At 49.0% G+C, this 21,760-nt stretch overlaps 2 protein-coding genes across 2 annotated transcripts in view; one reads left to right on the top strand and one right to left on the bottom strand.

The window, feature by feature from the left end:
- Positions 1-21,760, bottom strand: part of LOC119396126 (uncharacterized) — a 280,780-nt gene that overhangs the window by 114,610 nt on the left and 144,410 nt on the right. The window lies entirely within an intron of this gene.
- LOC119396132 (uncharacterized) lies at positions 6,914-17,293 on the top strand. The gene is made up of 3 exons (XM_037663223.2): positions 6,914-8,067; positions 10,943-11,006; positions 17,114-17,293. Exons 1-2 carry the CDS (start codon positions 6,980-6,982, stop codon positions 10,968-10,970), a joined length of 1,116 nt encoding a protein of 371 aa, XP_037519151.1. The 5' UTR covers positions 6,914-6,979; the 3' UTR covers positions 10,971-11,006; positions 17,114-17,293.

Here is a 21,760-nt window from a genome sequence, read left to right as displayed (position 1 = left end):
GAGAGCTGTGCAAAAAAGGACCAATTAAAGTATGCTGCGCTACACTAGATCGTTTGTTCACTTATGTTGTAAAATTATGGAGGGCGACCGGGACGGTGACAGGTGGATACAAGGACTATTCCACCGTTCATTGTTAGACTTTATGTACGAGTACAACTTGTTTCTTTACGTGTGACGCGCCTCTTATGATAATCATGTAAACATGTTATGGCTAAGGGCAGTCTTTCGAATTAAAAAAAAGTATATGGAGCTTTTCATGTGCCTGCGAAAGCGAATCTATTACATTAAACAAAACGCCAAATGATAACTAATATGCGAAATTGGGTAAGTTGGCATTATAAGAGGCGCACCGCAGTCTGGTGCTAAGCCCCCGTAATTACCTCAGTGAAAACTACCTAGGTACCTTACTTCCTTTGCAACTAGTGTGAAGAAACTTTCATGATATTTGTGCCACAAAACCAGCATGAGGGCGAGTTTTGTAATGACACTGTAGAAAAGCAATCTATATGCAATTTAATTCTCAACATTTTTGCATAGTCTTCATAGAAGGCTAAGTATAAATGCTGCTGCAATAACAAAGACGCAGTGATGTGACAATTCCGGCACGAGAATGTTTCGGACATTTGCAAACGCGCGTTGACGTAGTATGCAATTCGAGCATAATGCGATTCTAAAGAACGAATTTCGCTTAATATTAAGGACAATTTCATTTTCTGGTTAAACTTCTGCTCTTTTGCAGAACGTTTCGCACGCAGTTGGTCCAAAAATTTTATCCTGCGTTTCTACATGCGCGTTTAAGTTCAGGAAGTCCTGGTAACTTACCAGCCGAACAAAACCTTCTCATGACTAGACGTTTAAAGAACGTTTAGTCACGGAGGTAAGGACCTAAACTATATTTTATTTGTTTGACTTTGCCTCAGTGCAATATTGCTTTCATAAAGAGAGAGAGAAAGGTCAAGCGAAAGGCAGGGAAGTTAACCAGAAGAAAGTCTTTCGGTTTGCTACCTTGCACTGGGGAAAGGGTAAGGGGGATAGAAAGGTAACGAAGGGAAAAAAAGAGTAAAAAGAACACAGTGATAGTTACGAGACCAAATGCAATTATGTGGACCGCTTTTAAGCACAATGAAAAAAATGTTGTCGTGGCTTAGCTCGGCTATGCCAGGATATACGTAGCGTTAGCAAAGGTTCAGTTGATTATTCTTAGCTTTTCGTGTCTCCGCAGCACGTTTAGCCTTCTTCTGTTCATTCTTCCTACGCTCAACCGCTAATTGCCAGGCAACTACTTCGGGATTCGATGAGTTAAGCTTTTCCGCTCTTCTGCGCCGCTGAGCAGCATTTGCGCTCTCCATCTCCATGGCTATACCACACTGGCAAATGCCAGTCAGAGGCGCTGTCAAGCGGCTCCAGCGCAGTGTCAGAGGGCGACCGCACAGCGAAGGCGAATAGTTGCGCGCGCCGGCACCAGTGCATCTGCCACGGCTACGACGAGGCAGAATGCGCAGACCGGCGGCGGCGAGTCGCGCGCGGCGGCGGCGGAGTGCGCAGGAGGTGCCGGCTCCGGTGCGCCAGCTGTGTGACATCACTGGTCCTCGCGCATGCGCAGCACGGCTCTTGAGGAGGCGCGCGAAACTGGCTCGGCTAGGCCAGTGTAGCTAACGCTACAAAAAACTGACAGGGTTCCTTGCGCATTCGCCTAAGACGACTCGACGGCGAAAGCCACCTTGAAGTTTTCTGTCAGACATTGTATAATCCTCCCCCGCCACCCTGCGAAAGTATTCTGCACGTCACCTGATTTTGCCCTGCCTCCGTGATCGGCCCACCTTTGACCAAGCGACGATGTCATGTGATGAAGTCATTATGTTACGACACGCGATGTGACGTCATGATGAAGTCACAAATGTTTGCGATCGGTAATGTCATGATGACGACATCACGTGATGATGATTTCTGCACCATTCGTGTTGACGCCGATGACGCGGGACGCCGATGGTCAGTTTTCGCGTTTGGTGAGACATCTGAGGCTTTCGCGTTAAATGCACGAGCGCTTTTTAATTGACCGATGGTCAAGACAACGAATTCAACCCACCATCATAGCTCCAGATCAACAATGCAGCTCTAATGTATCTGAGCCATGGAGCACAGTGGTTCATATAAATAGTTTAGGACACGAAAATAATGTATGTAAGCAAACCATGCATAATGCAAAAGATGCACACAGTTTATTGTGTGTATGGTACTCCCCACTGGATTCAAAGAACATCACATTTTTTCTTGAAATAACAGCGATTTATTTAGAAAATTTTCTCTCGTTTCAGTATCGCTCACAAACGTTCGGCTCATCGAATCAAGGAGGAATGGCATCGTGTACTATGCTCGGGGATGGAATGGTGCGAACCCATTCAGCTATGGCGCTGGACCTGGAGGTAGCATATCGCTTTCGCCTAGCGCTACCGCCCCCTTGGCGGCAGCCTACGCTGACGATCTTGAAAAGCTGAGCGTCAGCACGCTTCCTGGTAAACAGAATGCCGGACTTGTAACCGATTCCAAAGGTGCAGTCGGGAATAGGGGCGCTGGCATGCTTGATGACGTCAGCGGACCATCTGTAGGCGTCTTGTCTTTGATCAACAAACCCGGTGACTTGCCCAGGAAGACATTTCATTTAGGAGTAGGAAGTACAACTAAGGAAGAGAGCACGCTCCTCAAGAGTAAAGGCGGGAATGCATCCTCTGTCTCAAGTATCACATCTTCTGGATCTGTCAAAGGCAGCTCAGAATCACCCAGTGGAGTAGGAACAGCAAATTTTCTCGAGAAGACTCCTGGAACCAGTCTCAGTTCCCATCGCCTCAAAGCACTTACGAGTGACACCGGCTCAGACGAGGCACTCGTCTTCTCGAGAACTCCTACGCTGATTAGCAAGACAACGCCCTCTGGAGACGTGAAAAGTCCTCACAAGGCCACTGTAAATTTACATCGTGAGGCAACAGTTAACGGTGATCTAGCAGCCCCTCAAGTAGGCTCTATCACAAACGGTACCCCGGGATATTTGGGAGCTTCTGATAGTTCAGGCCCCGCCGGAACTGTAGGTACACTCAAAGGACATGATGGTTTTAATCGTGAACCTGCAATCGAAGGACCCATGCCTACTAACAGCATGAGCAGGCCACCAGGATTGCCTAGCAGGCACGATACATCCATCCATGCAAACAAATCCTCTGGCTCTGTCGTTGGTAATACAGTATCACCCAGTGCAGGAAGGCCTGGAATTTCATCTCTGGTGCCAGGACATACAGCGGCACCAACGCTACCTTTAGATGGAGGTGCACTTAGTTTAAGCAAGGCTGAACCTCCCGAAAGTTTATTTGCTGACAAGGAGAAAACATTGACGCATAAAAATGGTCACAATAGCTTAGTTCCCCCTGGAAACACAGAAAATGGCTTGTCACTTGGAATTTCAGAAACACCTGCAGGTCTAGGTCCTTTAATCTCTCCTCTTCCCGGACACTTTCCGGATATGGTTAATAAAAGCGGTGTAGTCGGCACGCTGGCCCACGGACAAACTAATTCGAAACACTCATCTGAGTCACCGGCAAATGTACTCGTAGGCAACTCCGGAATACATTTAGAAAAAAAGAGTTCGCATACCTTCAGTGACCATTTGAAAAAACTACATAACCTCACCACTAGCATGACAGGATCAACATCTAGTGCTCTAGGTCTCATTAGTTCAGTCGGTGCAGTTAAAAACGAACAGGGAAAACATGGAACCTTAGAGACGCCACTTGAGAAAACAAGTGGTATCGATAATGGTAGAGCAAGCGGAGGCCCTCATGACTCCAGCGGGAGTATCTCCATTCATAAAAGTAATCCCCCGGACATTATCATACACCCAGCAATCCCGCCAAGTAATGGTTCCAGAATCAGCTACCCTTCTGCATCTCTAGGCAAAAAAGCCACTCTTGCAATCACTAAAGCTGGAAGTACCATTCCAGAAAAACCGAGCTTGGCCAGGAAACCTGTATCAGGAAGCGTTTCAAGTGAGATCATGGGACAGAAGCCGGAGTTCAAAAGCGAGCACGGCTCTTTCGGCTATGGGAATCGTCCAAGTGATTTGAATGCTCACGCCTCACTACCACCGTTAGCCTTAAGTGGTTCGGTAAAACCAGATTTGGGTAGGCCTGGAACGTTTCACTTCAGTGGATCTCGAGGTGGGCTTGGCCAGCTGTCCAGCATGCACGAAGCCGCTAAACGCGCAGAAGGTTTGGCTGATGCCACCACAAAACAACAGATAAGAAATAATCGGGCTTATGGTTCGTTCATGGATACAAGCCTTCCGTCCGGCTTTTCAATCAGCAGCACAGGGTTACCTACAGGATCAGGTTCCCATATTTTCCACTCTGCCAAACCCTTAGGCTATACCAGGTTTGGAACCATTGGAGTTGCAAGTACTAATGTGGAGCCTCCCCTCTCAAGGGAATTCCGTGGACACGCAGGAGCTTTCCAGGACAGTAGTCCAAGAACACCGATGCATAACAGCCCTCAGTACGCCTCTCCTGCTATCGGAATACAACCTCGTGGTCTTGCCCGTGGGATATCAGAATCATCTTCAGCCACGAACGCCTATCATCCTTTCGTGCACGTTCAAACTTCCTCAAGTATCGGAAACGCTGAAACTGTAGGTAGGCTGACGAACGTGCCCGGCTTAAGCCTTCCATCTAGACTTTCCCAAAAGACCGGAGCGTATGGCTCCTTCGTCTATACAAGTCTACCGTCCGGCTTCTCTATTAGCAGCACAGGAATACCTACAGGACCTGGATCAAAGATATTCCGCGCTTCCACACACATAGGAGGTGCTCCCACATCTGGAATAACTGCTGCTGCTGCAATTAGCAGCACAGGTGCACCTATAGGAGCAGCTTCCAATATAGTCCGCACTGCCGAACACTTCGGAGGTCCTGCCACAATTGGAGTCAATAGAGCTGCAGGTACTTCTGGGCAACCTTCTTTCCCACAAGAAGCCGGTGTACATACAATAGGTTTTCCTTCCAGTAGCACAACAGCACAGTTAGAATCTAGCCGTCAGTACGGAGCTCACACCCTCGGAACGCAAATTCCTGGTTACGGCAGTGGCATAATACAGACACCTGTGGCCTCAAATCTCCCTCATCCTTCCGCAAGCATTCAAAGCTCTTCTTCAGTAAACGCTGGAGCTCTAGGTCCGCTAACAATGGTACCGGGTTTGATCAGTCTACCTCAATATGCCCGCAGAAAAGAAGCGGTTCAATCGTTCATCCCGAAAACTCCAATATCTGGCTTTACAATTAGCAGCACAGGACCGCCTGTAAGAGCAGGTTTCAATATATACCGTCCACACGAACGCTTAGGTGGTTCTTTGGGACCTGGTATTTTTGCAGCATCCGTTGCTCCTTCGAGACCTCCCCGCTCCCGTGAAGTCAGTGGTGTACGAGCTCTTACTGCTAGTAGCGCCGGAACAAACTTTGAACATCGTGGTCCTTACTTACCTCCCACCGAAGGGCGACAAACGCCTGGCCTGGCCGGTGGCATATCAAGATCATCTCCATACTTAAAGACCTCAGATCCTTTTGGGCGCATGCAAGCTACCCGGAATTCGGAAAACACTGCATTTTCACGCCTTCTATCAATTGTACCAGACTTAAGTAATCAACCTCAATCTTCACAAAGTAACGGAGTATACGACTCCTCGATTTACAACAGTCCACAACCCGGCTTTTCAATCAGCAACTCACGTACACCTGTAGGAATGCGTTTTCGCACTTTCCGCACAACCAAACACTTGCGAGGTTCTGCTGCACCTGGAATTATTGAAGGCAGTGGTACTTTTGGGTGGCCTCTCCATAGAGGTGAAGTGCGCCAACATTTAGGAGACATTTCTACTGGTAACACAAGACAGTCGGAAGGCGCACGTCATTTCCAATCTCAGTGGCTCGGGAAACAACCATATGTCTTTACTGCTGGCATATCCCATCCTCCTGTCAATTTTAATGGCAACTCTAACTCAAGAAACGCTGGAGCGGTAGGCCCGTTTACAGGAGTGAACGGTCCAAATGAAGCATCTCAACCCACCGAAGGTTCTGCCGGCGGCCCGCCTCCAAGCAGTCCAGCTGGATACAACAATTTACCTGGAAGGGCAGGACTTACTGACTTCGGCTTCATGAGATCAGCCAACGTCGCCGGGAACCCTGTCTTCAAAGCTCCGGCTGACATGAAAAATTTTGTCAGCTCCGAATTTCCCGGAGCCACACGCATGTTAAAACTGCAGCCCGCCTTAGCTGGAACAGGCAAACCTGATAGGCACTTCCGTACTATTAGCGATAGAAAAAAGCCTCAACGTATGCAATTCGGAAGTCGTGCGATGGATGGCTCCCGTTACTCTAGAGGTTATAACTCTCGCTTTATCGTCAGCAACCCAACACTACCGATTATGGCTGTCCCCAAAATAACAGATCTTTCTAAACCTATAGGCGGCTCTGCGGGTTCGCCGTTCACCTTAAATGGAGTGGCGAACGAACGGCCAACAAATCCTAGCTATGTATCGGCATTCAACGGTGGCTTCAATGGTGACAGTAGAAAAACAGGACCAGAAGTCAATTCTGCTTACAAGTATTTCCCGAGAACAATTATTTCTAGTTCTGAGACTCGTAAATCTGATTCGGATGAACCTGAAAGACGCACAGACCTTACAAATTTTGAGGTTGGCGGACGCCTCCTTAAATGGCTCAATAACCAGAGAGGTGTACCTGTACACGAAGGTGTTACTGCCAATGGCTGGGAAACACCATCTGGAGATAGCAGTGGTAATGAGGCTTCGACCACCAAAAGTTCAGCAACTGCCAATGGCGTTGGTGACGCGGGGTACATCATTAGACAAGGTGACTCAACCTACAAACCTGACTATTCAAGTGCTTCTGAAATAGTCGGAACTAGACGCCGCTTCTTGAAGATGCCCAGGTTTGAACAAGCAACTAAACCCTCAGGGCGCTTGCCTGCTGCTGGAGGGGTAGCATACCCTGGAAATACCGGCGGCTACAGCCTCCATGTACCTGAAACGCTTCCATCTTCCTTTAACAATGGCTATACAGGACCGGCTCGTGATGTCGGTTCCAGGACCTACAATCCTGTCAGAAACTTTAGGGACATTGCTGGGGATGAAGTTAATAGGGCTATAAACGACCTCAGACGGCAGTCCGCACCGACCAAAACACCTGAGTTCGAAAGAGGATACCTTAGTGTTTCCAGAATGCAGCCTAAATTTACTAACGAATACGAATTCATCCCTTACAATAGACCCTCCAGAAATATCATACCCTCCGCCAATTCACCCAGTGACAGGGCCTCTAGATTATTCGATGCTGCGAATCGTTTAAATGATAACCCTGGCTCTCAGAATATGGAAGCTGGGGGCGGGTGGAAAGCTGGTTTGACCGAAGCTCCGATATCCTCAAGAGGTTTCACTGTAGGTAGCACAAGCGAAATTCTTCCGGGAACTGGCTCATACAGTTCATCTACCGTTGGGAGGAGACAGTCTGTACTTATTGGGGGTAGCGATGGCTCTCCTAACGCAGACACCACCATGAACACAATCCTGGATGGACGCTTAAGAGGTTCGATGTCCAGCTACCCTAGCAAGTACCCATCTTCAGGGGGTCCCTGGGTCCCCTATTTTCGTAAAGATAACTCCGGTAGCCGCTCTGCTGATATCGACGGCTTTGTTGAAGGCCGTGACGGAGGCCGCGGAAATACCGACGACACCCGTTTTCTTGTCACCACCGGGTACAGGGCTATGCCCACTGGTGCTGGAGCAAATGCTGGCTACACCACCAACAATCCACTCTATCGTTCCGACGGCTCCTATGGTTATATCAGTCGAAGTAACAGCCCTAGTCATTCTAGTGGTTATTCAGGTACCAACGATAACAGTGGTCACAAAGGTTACCAGCCGTTCTTGCTAGCACGCTCATCTAGCGTCTCACCTGTTTCCAGCCAAGAGAACAGAGCATGGAATCCAAGAGGTGTATGGCAAGGCATCAGGTAAGATTTTTTTAAAGCCTATGCACTGCTTATGCTTGTCTATTATTTGGGCTAAGCCCAACCAAAAGTGAGGGTAACATACAACCTCATAACTTACTGGTCGGTATAAATGTTTCCTTTACCAAGGTTTCTTATTAAGCTTAAAGAAAATATTCAAAATTTGCATGTTGCATGCAACATAGCTGTACTTGGTTAAACGTCGAAGAGGCGGATCATACTTACGCAGGAAATCAAAACGCATACTTGAGTATTCAGTGGAACATTGTTGAAGAACTGCTTAATTACTTCATTGCTCATCATAGAATTAACGAATATAAAAACGCAATATCGTATAGAGCAATATATAACGAACAAATATAAAAGCTAGCATCACTTTTAAGATAAACGCTGTAAAACAAAAACTACATAGAGTCATTGTTAATTCGAACATATAGCTTAATAACCAACACAGAAGCTTTTAAGAACACCACAGCGTTTATTGCAACAGTGTCACACCTGTCAATGTTAAAAGAAAGCAAATGCATATAAATATCATACTTAATAGAACAGACCATTTTGCTAGTTCTTGCGGCTAGGAATGGTGCATCTTACGCTTCTCCACCGAACTACACTTCAGTTAGCTTCGCTGGTATTAAAAGACGCCCTATGATGGCCAACTCTATTGTCAGAAAATAATGGTTGCTGATTTGGTTTTATTTAATACCATTTATCAACATGTCCCGCAATGCTTGAAGGTTCTGGTTCATTCACTAAGCTATCGCGGAGAGCTTTGCCATTGTTTAGTGCCTTGAGAGATCCCCGCCAACAAGTCGAATCACGTGGTTTCAGGCGAGATTCACGTTAGGCTGTTTCAGGCGAGACGCTTATTAACAGCGAAGCGGTTTAATACCCCTGTCACATGGCCACCACCGAACTCCGTTAAACTCCATAAACGTAAAACACCATTAGGGAGCTCGACGGAGATGCTTTGGCCATGTCACGCGGCATTTTACGAGGTTTGGACAGAAGCCGCAAGGGGTCCATTAGGCGCTGTTGCGCCTACTACTGCATGCAGAATATTCGCGTCTAATCACGCTGAAAACATTCTCAATCGTACGTGCGATTGTAAAAACTACAAGTTATTCAAATCGAAATTAAAAAAAATGTTTTGGCTTTTATCACAGGAACGTGTAGCCTGCAAGCACGTTGGCATTAATGTTGACAGGAGTGCTGGCAACACTGCGCGTTTGTTTTGGCACGCGTTTTGTCGACGTGCGCTGATTGTCAAACACACTGCAAGTTGGCATCGATTTCTTCGAAGTTGCGCTAGCGCATACATCACGTTGTGCTTCCCAATATCCGATGAGCATGCCTCACGTTCAGTCCACGGAGCCCTTGCTTCGGATGGGTCCCACAACCGCTCACATGTGCTGCCAGCCAGACCGCCGGGGTCGACGAAGGAAGAACCCGCGTCGCTCTCTGCTATGACTTTTGTAAATGTTGAAATAGAATAAAGAGCGCCGCAAATAAGAACGGAACGAGATACACAGACGTAAACACAATGGTGCGCACGGACGCGAAGACACTTATCTAAAATGGCGGAACAACGGCTTTTCGCGAGGCACGATGCGGAGAGTATGTGCACTTATACGCTTCTATTTTTTCGTTAAGCGCACGTTATGAATTGATTATGCAGTCAAATAACTTTTAATATTCATAAAATGCATTATTGTGTTAACTGCGGTTGTTTTGCGTTTGCAGTTTTTTTCCGTAACTACAGATTACTAGGGACGAGAGTACTCCGTTCCGCCACTAATGGAGATCGCCGAAGTCCCTTTGCGAAACGCTCCATTTAACTTTCTTTGCGTAAGGGAGACCGTGTGACACGGACCGCATCTCCGTTGACGTAAAGACGAGGGAGTTAAACGGAGTTCGCGGGTGCCCGTGTGACACGGTATAAAATGTCGGTAGCTTGTGCTCCTTGGTAAAGATAAATGTATCATCATCATGAACCGGCACGCGCTCTCTTCATGAAATGGCACGCACTCTCTCCAGCCTTTTGTACTGTGAAGCTGTTTAAGCTTCACAGTACAAAAGTTTTGCTCCGTCGTGCAAAACTCCTCAGGTGGGTAAGCGCGACAGGAATCGGGCAAGCCCCACTACCGTGTACAGCAGGTGCGAGTGTCAAACGAAAACGAACACGTGATAAAGAGAGACAGAAAGAAAGATATCGAAAGAAAGAGATAGAAAAAAGGGAAAGAGAGAGAGAAAGAGAGAGGGAGAAAGCGATAGAAGGAAGAGGAGAAAAGAGAAAAGAGGGAGAAAGAAAGAGAAAAAGAAAGAAAAACAGACAGACAGACAGAAAAATAGAGAGAAACAAAACAAAAGAGAGAGAAATGAACAGAGAGAGAGAAAGAAAGAAACAGATACAAAAAAAGAGATACAAGAAACAGAGAGAAAGAGATAGAAAGAGAAAATAAAGAGGAACTAGGAAGGCCGTCCTGCTTCGCTGTTCCCTCATGCTTGGCACCAACAGTGCGAAGCTTCCATAATTTTTTGTTCGTTTATAAGTGTGCTATCATAAATAAAAGCCGGTCGACTGCAGTCGACAACTCCCCCATTCAAAACAAAAAGTGAGAAAGTAATACTCGTAATACACTTGCATCTAAGAGAGTTGATGCTGCCGCTGACCTTCACGACGCATAACTGGGCTACAAACGGTTTTTTTTTTGTTTTTTGGAACTGTAAGGCACTGCGTGTCTTTTTTCCACTCAATATAGTAATGCCTTCCCAATTCTTAACACTGCTTAATTGTTATTTTCTGTCAACAAGTGTTCATGACATCTGTGTTTGCCTTCCAACTAATTAAATTTTTGGATGTCCTGTTTTTTTACAGCTCATCTCCTGTTTCTGCTAGCAATTAGTGCGTGAATGTAAGCAAACCTGGATATCATAACCAAGTAAGACAAGTTTCAGCGCCTTCACTTACTCTTCTATGATTGAAGTGTTTCGTTAAAAAAAATTTCACGGGAGCCTAAATTGCTCAAGTTAAAGCCACAAAAGTATGGCTCTTTTAGCGCAAGGAAACAACGAGGGAAGGGGTCCAGGAGAGCCCTTCCCTCGTTATTTCCTTGCGCAAAAACAGCCATACCTTTGTTGCTTGCACTTGAACATGAACCGACTAGCCCAGCAACGTCTACTTCTAGCCTAAATTGCTTAGGGACTCATGCTTAATGCCACGCTTAAAATTGTACACATACAATGCCCCTAACTGACGCGCTAGACTTACGTTCATGTCTATATATATATATATATATATATATATATATATCTATATATATATATAATATATATATATATATATATATATATATATATATATATATATATTGTTAAGGTGTTTAATAGACAGTACTCAACGACAATGAGTAATGGCGACAGTCACGGCAAGGCACGAACTCTCTGCGCGAGCGGCGTTCTTTTTCAAGCAACCAAAGAGGACGACCCACTAGAAGGCGCTGGAGAGGGTAACCCATTACCATGTCCCAAGGCTTCTCTACAATTACCCCGGGTACGAAAAGGGAGCCGTCCGGCGACCTAACAGCTCGTCACTATGAGTGGGTCATAGTAGGCCTTGAGGCGCTCCACGTTGACAATGTCGCGCCCTCGACGGCGCATGTCCGAAGCTGGTTCGGTGGGTTCGATCAAGTAGTTGACCGGGGATGTGCGCTCGACGATCCGGTATGGGCCTTCGTATTTCGGCAGCAGTTTTGAAGAAAGGCCACTTGCAGTGGTAGGGACCGAGAGCCATACGAGCGCTCCAGGGAGGAACGTGGGTTCAGAAGTGGTGGTGCCATCGCGAATGCTCTTCTGCAGCTCTTGTTCCTGCGTCGTAAATGTCTTGGCAAGCTCGCGACACTCTTCAGCGAGCCTGGCTGTGTCAGAAATAGGCGCACACTCAGATGAATCCGGCTTGTATGGAAGTATCGTGTCGATGGTGTGCGACGGGTGCCTTCCGTACAGTAAGAAGAACGGTGAAAAACCAGTAGTGCTCTGAGGGGCGGTGTTATAGGCGTAGGTGACGAAGGGCAGAATGGCATCCCAATTGGTGTGATCGGCGGCGACGTACATTGACAGCATGTCGCCGAGCGTGCGGTTAAAGCGTTCGGTTAGGCCATTCGTCTGCGGGTGGTAAGCAGCAGTTTTGCGGTGAACAGCATGGCACTCTTTCAGAATGGCTTCCACGACTTCCGATAAGAAGACACGGCCTCGATCGCTGAGAAGCTCTTGGGGTGGACCGTGACGCAGTATGAATCGGTGTAGTAGGAAGGAGGCAACATCGCGCGCTGTAGCCGCTGGGAGGGCGGCGGTTTCGGCGTAGCGCGTTAGATGGTCAACAGCGACGATGGCCCAGCGGTTACCAGCCGAAGTCAGAGGAAGTGGTCCATACAAATCGATGCCCACGCGCCCGAACGGACGGTTAGGGCAAGGTAATGGTTGTAGACCTGCTGGCGACACGTGCGTTGCAGGTTTTCGGCGTTGGCAATCGAGGCAGGAGCGAACGAACTTCTGCACGTAGCGGTACATCCCACGCCAGAAGTATCGTTGTCGAATGCGGTGGTAAGTTTTGGATACCCCAGAGTGCGCGCATTGCGGGTCAGAGTGGAAGGCCTCGCATATATCAGAACGCAGACTGCGGGGTATCACTAGTAGCCACTGGCGGCCGTCGGCGTTGTAATTGCGTCGGTGCAGGAGGTCGTCACGAACGGCGAAATGGTGGGCTTGACGACGCAACGCGCGAGTGGATGGTGTTGCCGTCGGATCAGTGAGCAAGTCGATCAGCGAGGCGATCCATTTATCCTTGCGCTGTTCGGTAGCGATGGTGTGAACGCTGATTGAAGCAACAGTTATGTGAGATACTGAGCAGGGGGCATTGTCGTCAGGCAAGGGAGAGCGCGAGAGGGCGTCGGCGTCAGCATGCTGGCGTCCGTTGCGGTACAGCACGCGGATGTCGTAGTCCTGCAGGCGAAGTGCCCAGCGGGCGAGACGGCCTGAGGGATCCTTCAATGACGACAGCCAGCATAGTGCATGATGGTCGGTGATGACATCAAATGGGCGACCATACAAATAAGGTCGAAACTTTGTAAGGGCCCATATGATCGCCAGGCACTCTTTTTCCGTGACTGAGTAATTGGTCTCGGCTCTGGTAAGCGTACGGCTTGCGTATGCCACGACATATTCGGGGAACCCTGGTTTGCGTTGCGCAAGGACAGCGCCGAGGCCTACACCGCTGGCGTCCGTGTGTACCTCCGTTGGGGCCGTAGGGTCGTAGTGGCGTAGTATGGGAGGAGAGGTCAACAAGCGACGGAGCTTTGCGAATGCGTCGTCACACTCGGACGACCACGAATTTAGGGGTCCGTTACTTCCAAGGAGCTTCGTCAGCGGCGATATGATGGTGGCAAAGTTTCGTATGAAGCGTCGAAAGTATGAACACAGTCCGACGAAACTGCGCAGTTCTTTGACGGACGTAGGTTTGGGAAATTCGGCCACGGCCCGAAGCTTGGCCGGATCGGGAAGGATTCCGTCTTTGGACACGACGTAGCCGAGGATTGTCAGCTGCCGTGCCGCAAATCGGCACTTCTTCAGATTCAGTTGGAGGCCGGCGTTGCTCAAACGTGTCAAAACATGCCGCAGACGTTGGAGATGCGTGGAGAAGTCCGGAGCGAAGACGACGACGTCGTCCAGGTAACACAGGCACGTGTGCCATTTCAAGTTACGCAGAACGGTGTCCATCATGCGCTCGAAGGTCGCGGGCGCATTACACAGACCGAACGGCATGACGTTGAACTCGTACAAGCCGTCGGGCGTGACAAAGGCTGTCTTTGGTCGAGCGTCATCAGCCATGGGTACTTGCCAGTACCCCGAGCGCAAATCGAGAGACGAAAAGAATTCTGCTCCTTGGAGGCTGTCAATCGCGTCGTCGATTCGCGGCAGTGGATAAACATCCTTGCGGGTGATCTTGTTGAGCCGTCGGTAGTCGACACAGAACCGCACAGAACCGTCCTTCTTCGCAACGAGAACAACAGGAGACGCCCATGGGCTGTCGGAGGGCCGAATTACATCGCGTCGAAGCATATCGTCCACTTGCTCGTTAATTACCCGGCGTTCTGTGGGAGACACGCGATATGGACGTTGCCGCAGTGGTGGTTGGGCGCCAGTGTCGATGCGATGCGTAACAGCGGACGTGCGGCCGAGGGATGTTTGCCCGACATCGAAAGAATGACGAAATTCATCCAACAAGCACAGAAGCTGCGAACGCTGGACCGACGTAAGGTTGTCAGCAATGGAGGGACCAAATACATCAGTAGGTGACGAATCAGACGTGGAAACAGCACTGATGGTGCGGGAACTGGTACAGTGCGAGTCATCGGGTGCGTCCAGAACTTGTGCGTCTTCAACGGGTTCCACTTTGCCGAGACATTCCCCTCGAACCAACGTAACAATGCACGGGGATGGGTTGGTAACAAAAATAGTGGTGCTGCCCTGAGTGACTCGCACGGTCGCAAAAGGTACCAGCAACCCTTTCCTAGTGCAGACGCGGGCAGATGGCGAAAGGAGTGCAATGGTGTCGGAGAGACCGGCGCAGTAGACCGACACAGCCGTTGACGAGTTTGGAGGCACTTTCGTATCGTCTGTGACGAGGATCTTGCTCACTGCCGATGGGCTGTCTGTCGGCGTCAAATGTGAGAACGGTGAGAGTTCGATTTCGGCTGGTGCGCAACGAATTACGGCGTCGTGGCGGGAGAGGAAATCCCATCCCAAGATGACGTCGTGAGAGCATGCCGCAATTATGATGAACTCGACGTCGTACAGAACGTCCTGAATGACGACGCGAGCAGTGCATACTGCTGTGGGATGAATACTCTGGGAGCTCGCGGTACGGAGGGACATCCCAGAAAGTGGCGTCATCACTTTTCGAAGTAAGCGGCAAAGTTTTGCGTCCATAACGGATACAGCGGCTCCAGTATCGATAAGGGCCGATGCGCGAACACCGTCCACAAGCACGTCGATTACATTCGATGGACTTCGCTGAGGGCTTTCACAGTTCGATAGCGTCGCAGCCCTTGCCTCCTGGACTGCGACGACTAGTTTTCCTGCTCTCGTGCGACCGAACGTGGCCGCATGGGTGACAGTGATCGACGTCGTGGAGACGGAGAGCGGCGAGTAGCTGGAGGTGGGCGTGACGTCGGCGACATAGGTGGAGGTGGGTCGTAGAATGCACGGCTTGACTGGCTGGTGACAGGTGACGCGACTCGAGGCGGCTGCACGCGTTGACAATAACGTGCCACGTGACCGGCGTAACCGCAAGCAAAGCAGATGGGCCGGTTGTCGGGGGTGCGCCATCGGTTCGCCGGGGTAGGTCCCGCCCATGTCGCAGTACGTGATTGACGGGTCGGCTGCTGAAATGACTGCATGGTGGGCTGCAGTCGGGGCCGAGGGATGGCGTCAGCATATGTAGCCGGCACACCCGCCTCAAAGAACGGAGGTCTAGCGGCGGCTTCGGCGTAACTCATTGGGGCAGCCGCAGGAATTACTTGGGGCGTCCTGGCAACAACTGGAGGGTAACTCTGGGGCGCAGGAGCCGGAGGTTGCGGGTGGTACTCAGGCATGACCTCCGCAATTTCCTGCTCAATCGCTCGGCGGAGAGGAGGAAGAAGGGTGGTCGACGACTGTTGAACGTGCGGCGGGTGGGCAAAGGCGAGGAGGGAGACCTGGCGTGCAATTTCCTCGCGCACGAATGACTTGACTTCTGCCAGCAACGCGGCCTGGTCAGATATTGCCGCCAAGCCAGCAAGCTCTGCGTCGCGTGATGGGGAGCGACGGGTCATCGAACGCTGCCGGCGGAGCTCCTCGTAGCTCTGGCACAGCGTTATGACCTCGGCCACTGTGCTAGGGTTTTTGGCGAGGAGCATGGTGAAGGCATCGTCGTCAATGCCTTTCATTACGTTCCTGATCTTGTCAGACTCAGACATGGTTCCGTTGGCCTTCTTACACAAGTCGAGGACGTCTTCGATATAACTTGTGAAAGATTCACCGGCCTGCTGAGATCGTTCACGTAAGCGCTGTTCGGCTTGCAGCTTACGAACTGCTGGGCGGCCAAAAACGCTGATGACGGCGGTCTTGAAATCGGACCAAGTCGCAAAATCGGACGCGTGGTTGTTGTACCACAAGCTTGCTACGCCCGCGAGGTAGAATACCAAGTTGCTTAACTTGCCTTCTTCGTCCCATTTGTTGGGGATGCTGACGCGCTCGTAAATTGCGAGCCAGTCCTCCACGTCGGTGCTATCGGAGCCAGTGAAGATAGGTGGATCGCGTATACGGGGGACACCGGGACATGTGCTTGTTGCGAGAGGAGGCGTTTGCTGGGCGGCGTCTTGAGGCATGGTAGATGGCAGGGTACGGGATCGGAGCTCCAGGGGCATTGAATGGGAGCAGAGCACTCTCCACCAAATTGTTAAGGTGTTTAATAGACAGTACTCAACGACAATGAGTAATGGCGACAGTCACGGCAAGGCACGAACTCTCTGCGCGAGCGGCGTTCTTTTTCAAGCAACCAAAGAGGACGACCCACTAGAAGGCGCTGGAGAGGGTAACCCATTACCATGTCCCAAGGCTTCTCTACAATATATATATATATATATATATATATATATATATATATATATATATATATATATATATATATATATATATATATATATATATATATCTAGAAAGAGACAGGGAGGGAGGGAGGGAAATAATGTGTCTTTACATATATAGATTTTCCCCAACAAGTTATGCAACCAGCTTGTCTGCGCGTTACGCCATTTTTAAACTGCAGTTTTTCACAATTACAGAGATACAGAGACTAAATCGATGGTATACGCCTATTATCATCCGTATATTAGGAGTATTGTCAATGTATTGTAAGCACTCAGACATATCTGTGCACCAGTACGCAAAATAAAACTTATTGTACGCTTACATTCTACTGAGCGGTGCCAATTTTCTTTTTTCTTTTAAGGGAACCAAGAAGATTTTAAAAAAATCCTAGACGGACAATTCACCAATCTACTTTGAAATTACACCAGAATACAACAAAGCCGGAATTCCCGCTGGAATATGTCACTCTTTTACACGCATTTAATGCTTATCGCTTTCGAGAATCATACATTTTTATAAAACTAAAGCATGCTTGATTTTCCATTGGCCACTTTATTTATATATATTTATGCCCACACGCTGCTATCTTACAAAGCAAGATATTGCAGGAGTGAGTGCGTTCGTAACCAGCAAGGATAATACCACAAAAAATATGCATGCCGTGAACATATTTAGGCAAGTTGGGGTTACAGACATCATAGCAGACTTAAGTTAAGAAAAACTGTGTGGCTGCCAAACGGTAATGTAGTTATAGAATTTAACAGGGTTTTCCCTATCAGGAAGACTTCTATACGACTTTGAAGCCTGAAAGCGAAAATTCAGCTTGTCAATTCAAAAACAGCGCTCTACCAACCACACTGTATCTATGTACATACTTGTTCACTTGAGCTCAGAGTACAGGATGCTTAAAAATCGGCGTCATATATTTTGCGGCCCTTATTGTGCAATCACACGCCTTCAATAGTGGATTCAATCGCAGTGTAAAAAACCAATGTGTCCAGTCTTGGTTCTGAAGCCGGTTGCGTTGGAGCTTGTATACATACGTCGTACTCTAACCGCGTCTATGCTTAGACGTATGATTCATTGCCGAGAAGTTATACCATCTCGATCGGTCGTCATGAAGTCCAAGACTTTATACGCCAAGACAGTACAGTGTTTCGAGTGCCGGGGCCCCCGAGCTCCTTGTGTACTCAGGCTTTTATGTTCTGTTGAACTCTCCATGGGAGCGGCTGACGAACAGAATAAAGCGGGAAGAGCTAAAAACAACTCAAGAACGCGGAGACTCAGCGGCTAACAGTCCCCGGCACTAAAACCCTCTATTTACTAGTTCAGAACTCGCCGGTCTTCGAGCCGCACTAGAGAAAGAGAGAGATGCATGGAAAAAGAAAGAGATAGAAGTCAACAAGATGCACGTCCTGTTTGAATCCTCACAGAAAGAGGGGGGAGGGGGTTCAAGGCATGAAAACTAAGGAAAGAAGAACACACCAAGAATTCGGCTTCATCCGAATGTGAATATTGACACCGATGTCTGTAGAGATCGGCTTTTGATATTCAGGTACGTATTAAAGCATCCGAATGAAGCTAGGCATCGCACAGTGATGTTATGTGTGCTCCACGGAGTTACGTGAACGCTTTGCTGATGGAGCTGAATGCCCTGCTGTAGTCCTTGCATATTAAACGGTTTCATATAATGTGGCGCTTAGCTAACGCACAAGTCTATTTACAATTCGTTTACACGTAAACCAAAGGTAACCAAGATCGGAGTTGCCCTTGGCGGCTGCTTTGCGCCAAATTGGCTACCTTTCGATCCCGTCTGGCGACGACGATTTCAGCTTGCCTCCCTGGCTAGACGTCAGACTCTGGAGTTTCGCAGACGCGTAGCGCCACCTGTAGGAGCAGTATTGGGTAGTGCAAAGTCCGACTCGCTTGCAAAGTTTGCTGTAGAACCAGGCGCAACTAGATAGTGCGAAACCACGATTGAGCTCAATATTGACGTGTGTTTGTGCATTTAACGCTCAGAAAGAGAGCTATGAATTTTTCTCCGCTAGTCGGACGCGCCACCGAACCGCCATGAAGTGCTTGCTGGATCACTCACCAGAACGAGGGCGAAAACAAAAGCAGACGCTACTGCTCCACGGGCTACGAAGAAACGCCGCAATGGACGCTACTGTTGCGTTTAAGAATTGCTACGGACGTGTACGACTGAATAACAACGTTCAGTTTTACCGATTTGCATGGCTGTCCTATGAAGCAGAAAGGCGAGAGCGCTGTATACGAACCGTTGCGAATGTCTTGGGTAAGCGAATTACCCGCGTTCTCCACAGCCGGTCGCATAAGAAAGTGTGATAATGTGGCTCTGCTGTTATTGTTTTGCGTAGCCCTGACAGAAAACCGTGGTAACTTCACTATGAAGCTCAGCACAGCCTCTTGCCGCGGTGTGCGCCGCGTAACACGGAGTGGGCAGCTAGATGCAGACTGAAGACGCGCGCGTTAAATATCACGCGCACCGCTACCTCCCATAATCTGAACAGGTCGTCACCACACAGCATCGCGCACGTACGTCATACAGGTAAACAGCAAAATGTTGGTCGTGACCACCTTCAGGTTTGTTTTGCCAGTGGCCTCTGTGATGGCCGGAGCTAATCTCGGAGGCCATGGTTTCGCATTTGGTTGTACCCCGCGAAAGTGGACACGCACGTATCCCGATTTGCAGCACATACAAACGGAAGACAACCGTCAACAGAACATTCGAGGATGCGTAATAAAACAGAGTAACGCACAGGAAGCGAAAGATGAAGGGAGAATGCAACTGCAAACGCGAAAATCGCCGGGGCCATTCGTCCCTTACAAAGCGAGCTTTGTACGACTGAACGTAAGATGCATAGATAACTAAACTGACCATGTACGAACTTAATCGCTTTGACATTATGTATATACTCAGATTTAACACATTTAGGCGCTACTGGATGGACATCGGAGCGCTTGCCTCGAACTCCCTTCTACTTGCGAGTTACCGAGCGTCGACATGAGTGAAACATCTTTTGCGTTGTATAGCCGCAGTTCGTTTTGATGAGCTTCCTATTTTTTTAAGCGTGGATTGGCGGAAGAAGCTTTCCAGGTCCTTGATTTACAGGAAACCGTGCCTCTACAACAACGAAAGAGGGGGGTTCCATTATGGTCTATGCACATTGGCTTGCGGACGGCTCTCTTTGCACTACTCAGTTAGGGCCAGGCCTGTGGCGATGATGGCGCTGGTGGCGGCGTTTTTCGCAGCACCGCCTGGGCAGTCTGACGTCTCTAGCTTCTGACTACCTTTCAACTTCTATTATGGCGCATTTCGTAGCCAATTTCGTTATTACTTGTAGACAAAATCCACTGTTTCTAAGCTTTTCTCTCATGTGAGCCTACGCGCACGCCGGTCCTCCGGCCCGCCAGAACCAGAAGGGTACTGCGCATCAAGGCCCATCAACGCAACGCGCAGCGCGCCTGCAGGTACTGAGTGACCAATGTTGAATTCCAATCGCGAGTCGTAGCGTGTTTTTCTGCTCGTTTTGGAGCAAGTTTGTTCCAGTGACAGACTGAGGGCGAGATTCAAGCGTACTAATGGGAGAGTGAGAGTGGAACCATAGCGGGAGTCACTGCGTGGAGCAGGAGAAGTTACTCCGCCAAAATTGGCGGGGGGGGGGGGGGGGGGGACCGGAACTCTGCGTGACGCACTTTCTTTAACACGTTTGCCTGCTTGGGGGCGCCGCAAGATGTCGCGTGCTTTGGCGGTAATGGCGGACGACGTGGACGACTAGGCAAATCGTGCGGCGTTGCTTCCGCTGCTATATAGCGACAGCTCGGAGCCAGAAAGTCACAGTTCCTGCACGAGCGATTAATCGGATATTGACAGGGACACTGAAACTTCCGTGTACGAGCGGGAATTACGCAGAATTCCACTGCTGAAGAAAACACTTACCCGCAAGGTATTCTGGGCAACGCGGCACCCGAAAGATAAAACTTCCTCTTCCGCCTTGCTCCGATGTCAGCGGCTGTGTTGCAGTGGTGGATTTGGAGGCGTTGCCCTGCGCCAGAGTCGAGTGCTCGCTCGCAGAGCCTTTCGGCTGCTCCGACTGTGCCATTGTAATTCAACACAAGTTACGCGTATGCTGGCAAACGCGTGGCTAGCCCGCTACTAATGCTGCCCTCCATCTATGCCGATGCCGCGCGCCATTTGTAATGCTGATGCAGAGCTGGTGTTCTCTTGTGAACTAGACGAAAGCGGAGATACGCCACAAAATAAATCTCCACAAATGAACCTGGTATTATAGTGACCCACTCATCAATTTCGGTCTGCACCTTCACGGAAAAGCTGCTTAACGTTCAATGTTCCTATTCACTTGTTGGATAGAATGTGATAGAATGATAGAGAAACTACAAGGGGTGTTCAAATGAAAAGGTACGAAACGCGGTAACATGACCGTTTTCGTAGATGCCTATGCCACTGTGGGAAAATGTAGCGAGACATCTAGGGATGTGGTTTGAGTATCTGCCGAGGATCGGAGCATGCGTGTGCGCCTGCATGCACAGTAGAGAGCGGAGGCTCTTTTAAGAAGCGCCGTCCAATTGACGCGGCATTGTGTGTGAGGACAGGATGGCGTTCACATTGCAAAATTCGACGATTGATCAGTAGTGGGCCGTTAAACGATTTCTGACAGCGGAAGGTGTTAAACCGGCCAACATTCATCGCCTGAGATTTCCAGTGTTTGGTCCCCTGAAAAAACGCCTGAGAGGGAAGCGCTTCAACTTGGACGACGAACTCAAGCAGGCTGTGAAGGACTGGGTCTCGTCACGACCGCAGGAATTTTGGGAACAAGCAATCATTCAGCTCGTTCATCAATGGTATGGTTGCGATGAGGCACACAGTCTATTTTGAATAAATTTTTAATTTATACCGACAGTATCGTTTCATACTTTTTCATTTCAACACCCCTTGTATGTCTCTGGCAAGAACTTTATTATCCAT

Source organism: Rhipicephalus sanguineus, chromosome 6 (assembly GCF_013339695.2).
Source record: "Rhipicephalus sanguineus isolate Rsan-2018 chromosome 6, BIME_Rsan_1.4, whole genome shotgun sequence".
Taxonomy (NCBI): domain Eukaryota; kingdom Metazoa; phylum Arthropoda; class Arachnida; order Ixodida; family Ixodidae; genus Rhipicephalus; species Rhipicephalus sanguineus.
The sequence above is the reverse complement of the archived record's forward strand: the minus strand, read 5'-3'. Positions and strand labels throughout refer to the sequence as shown.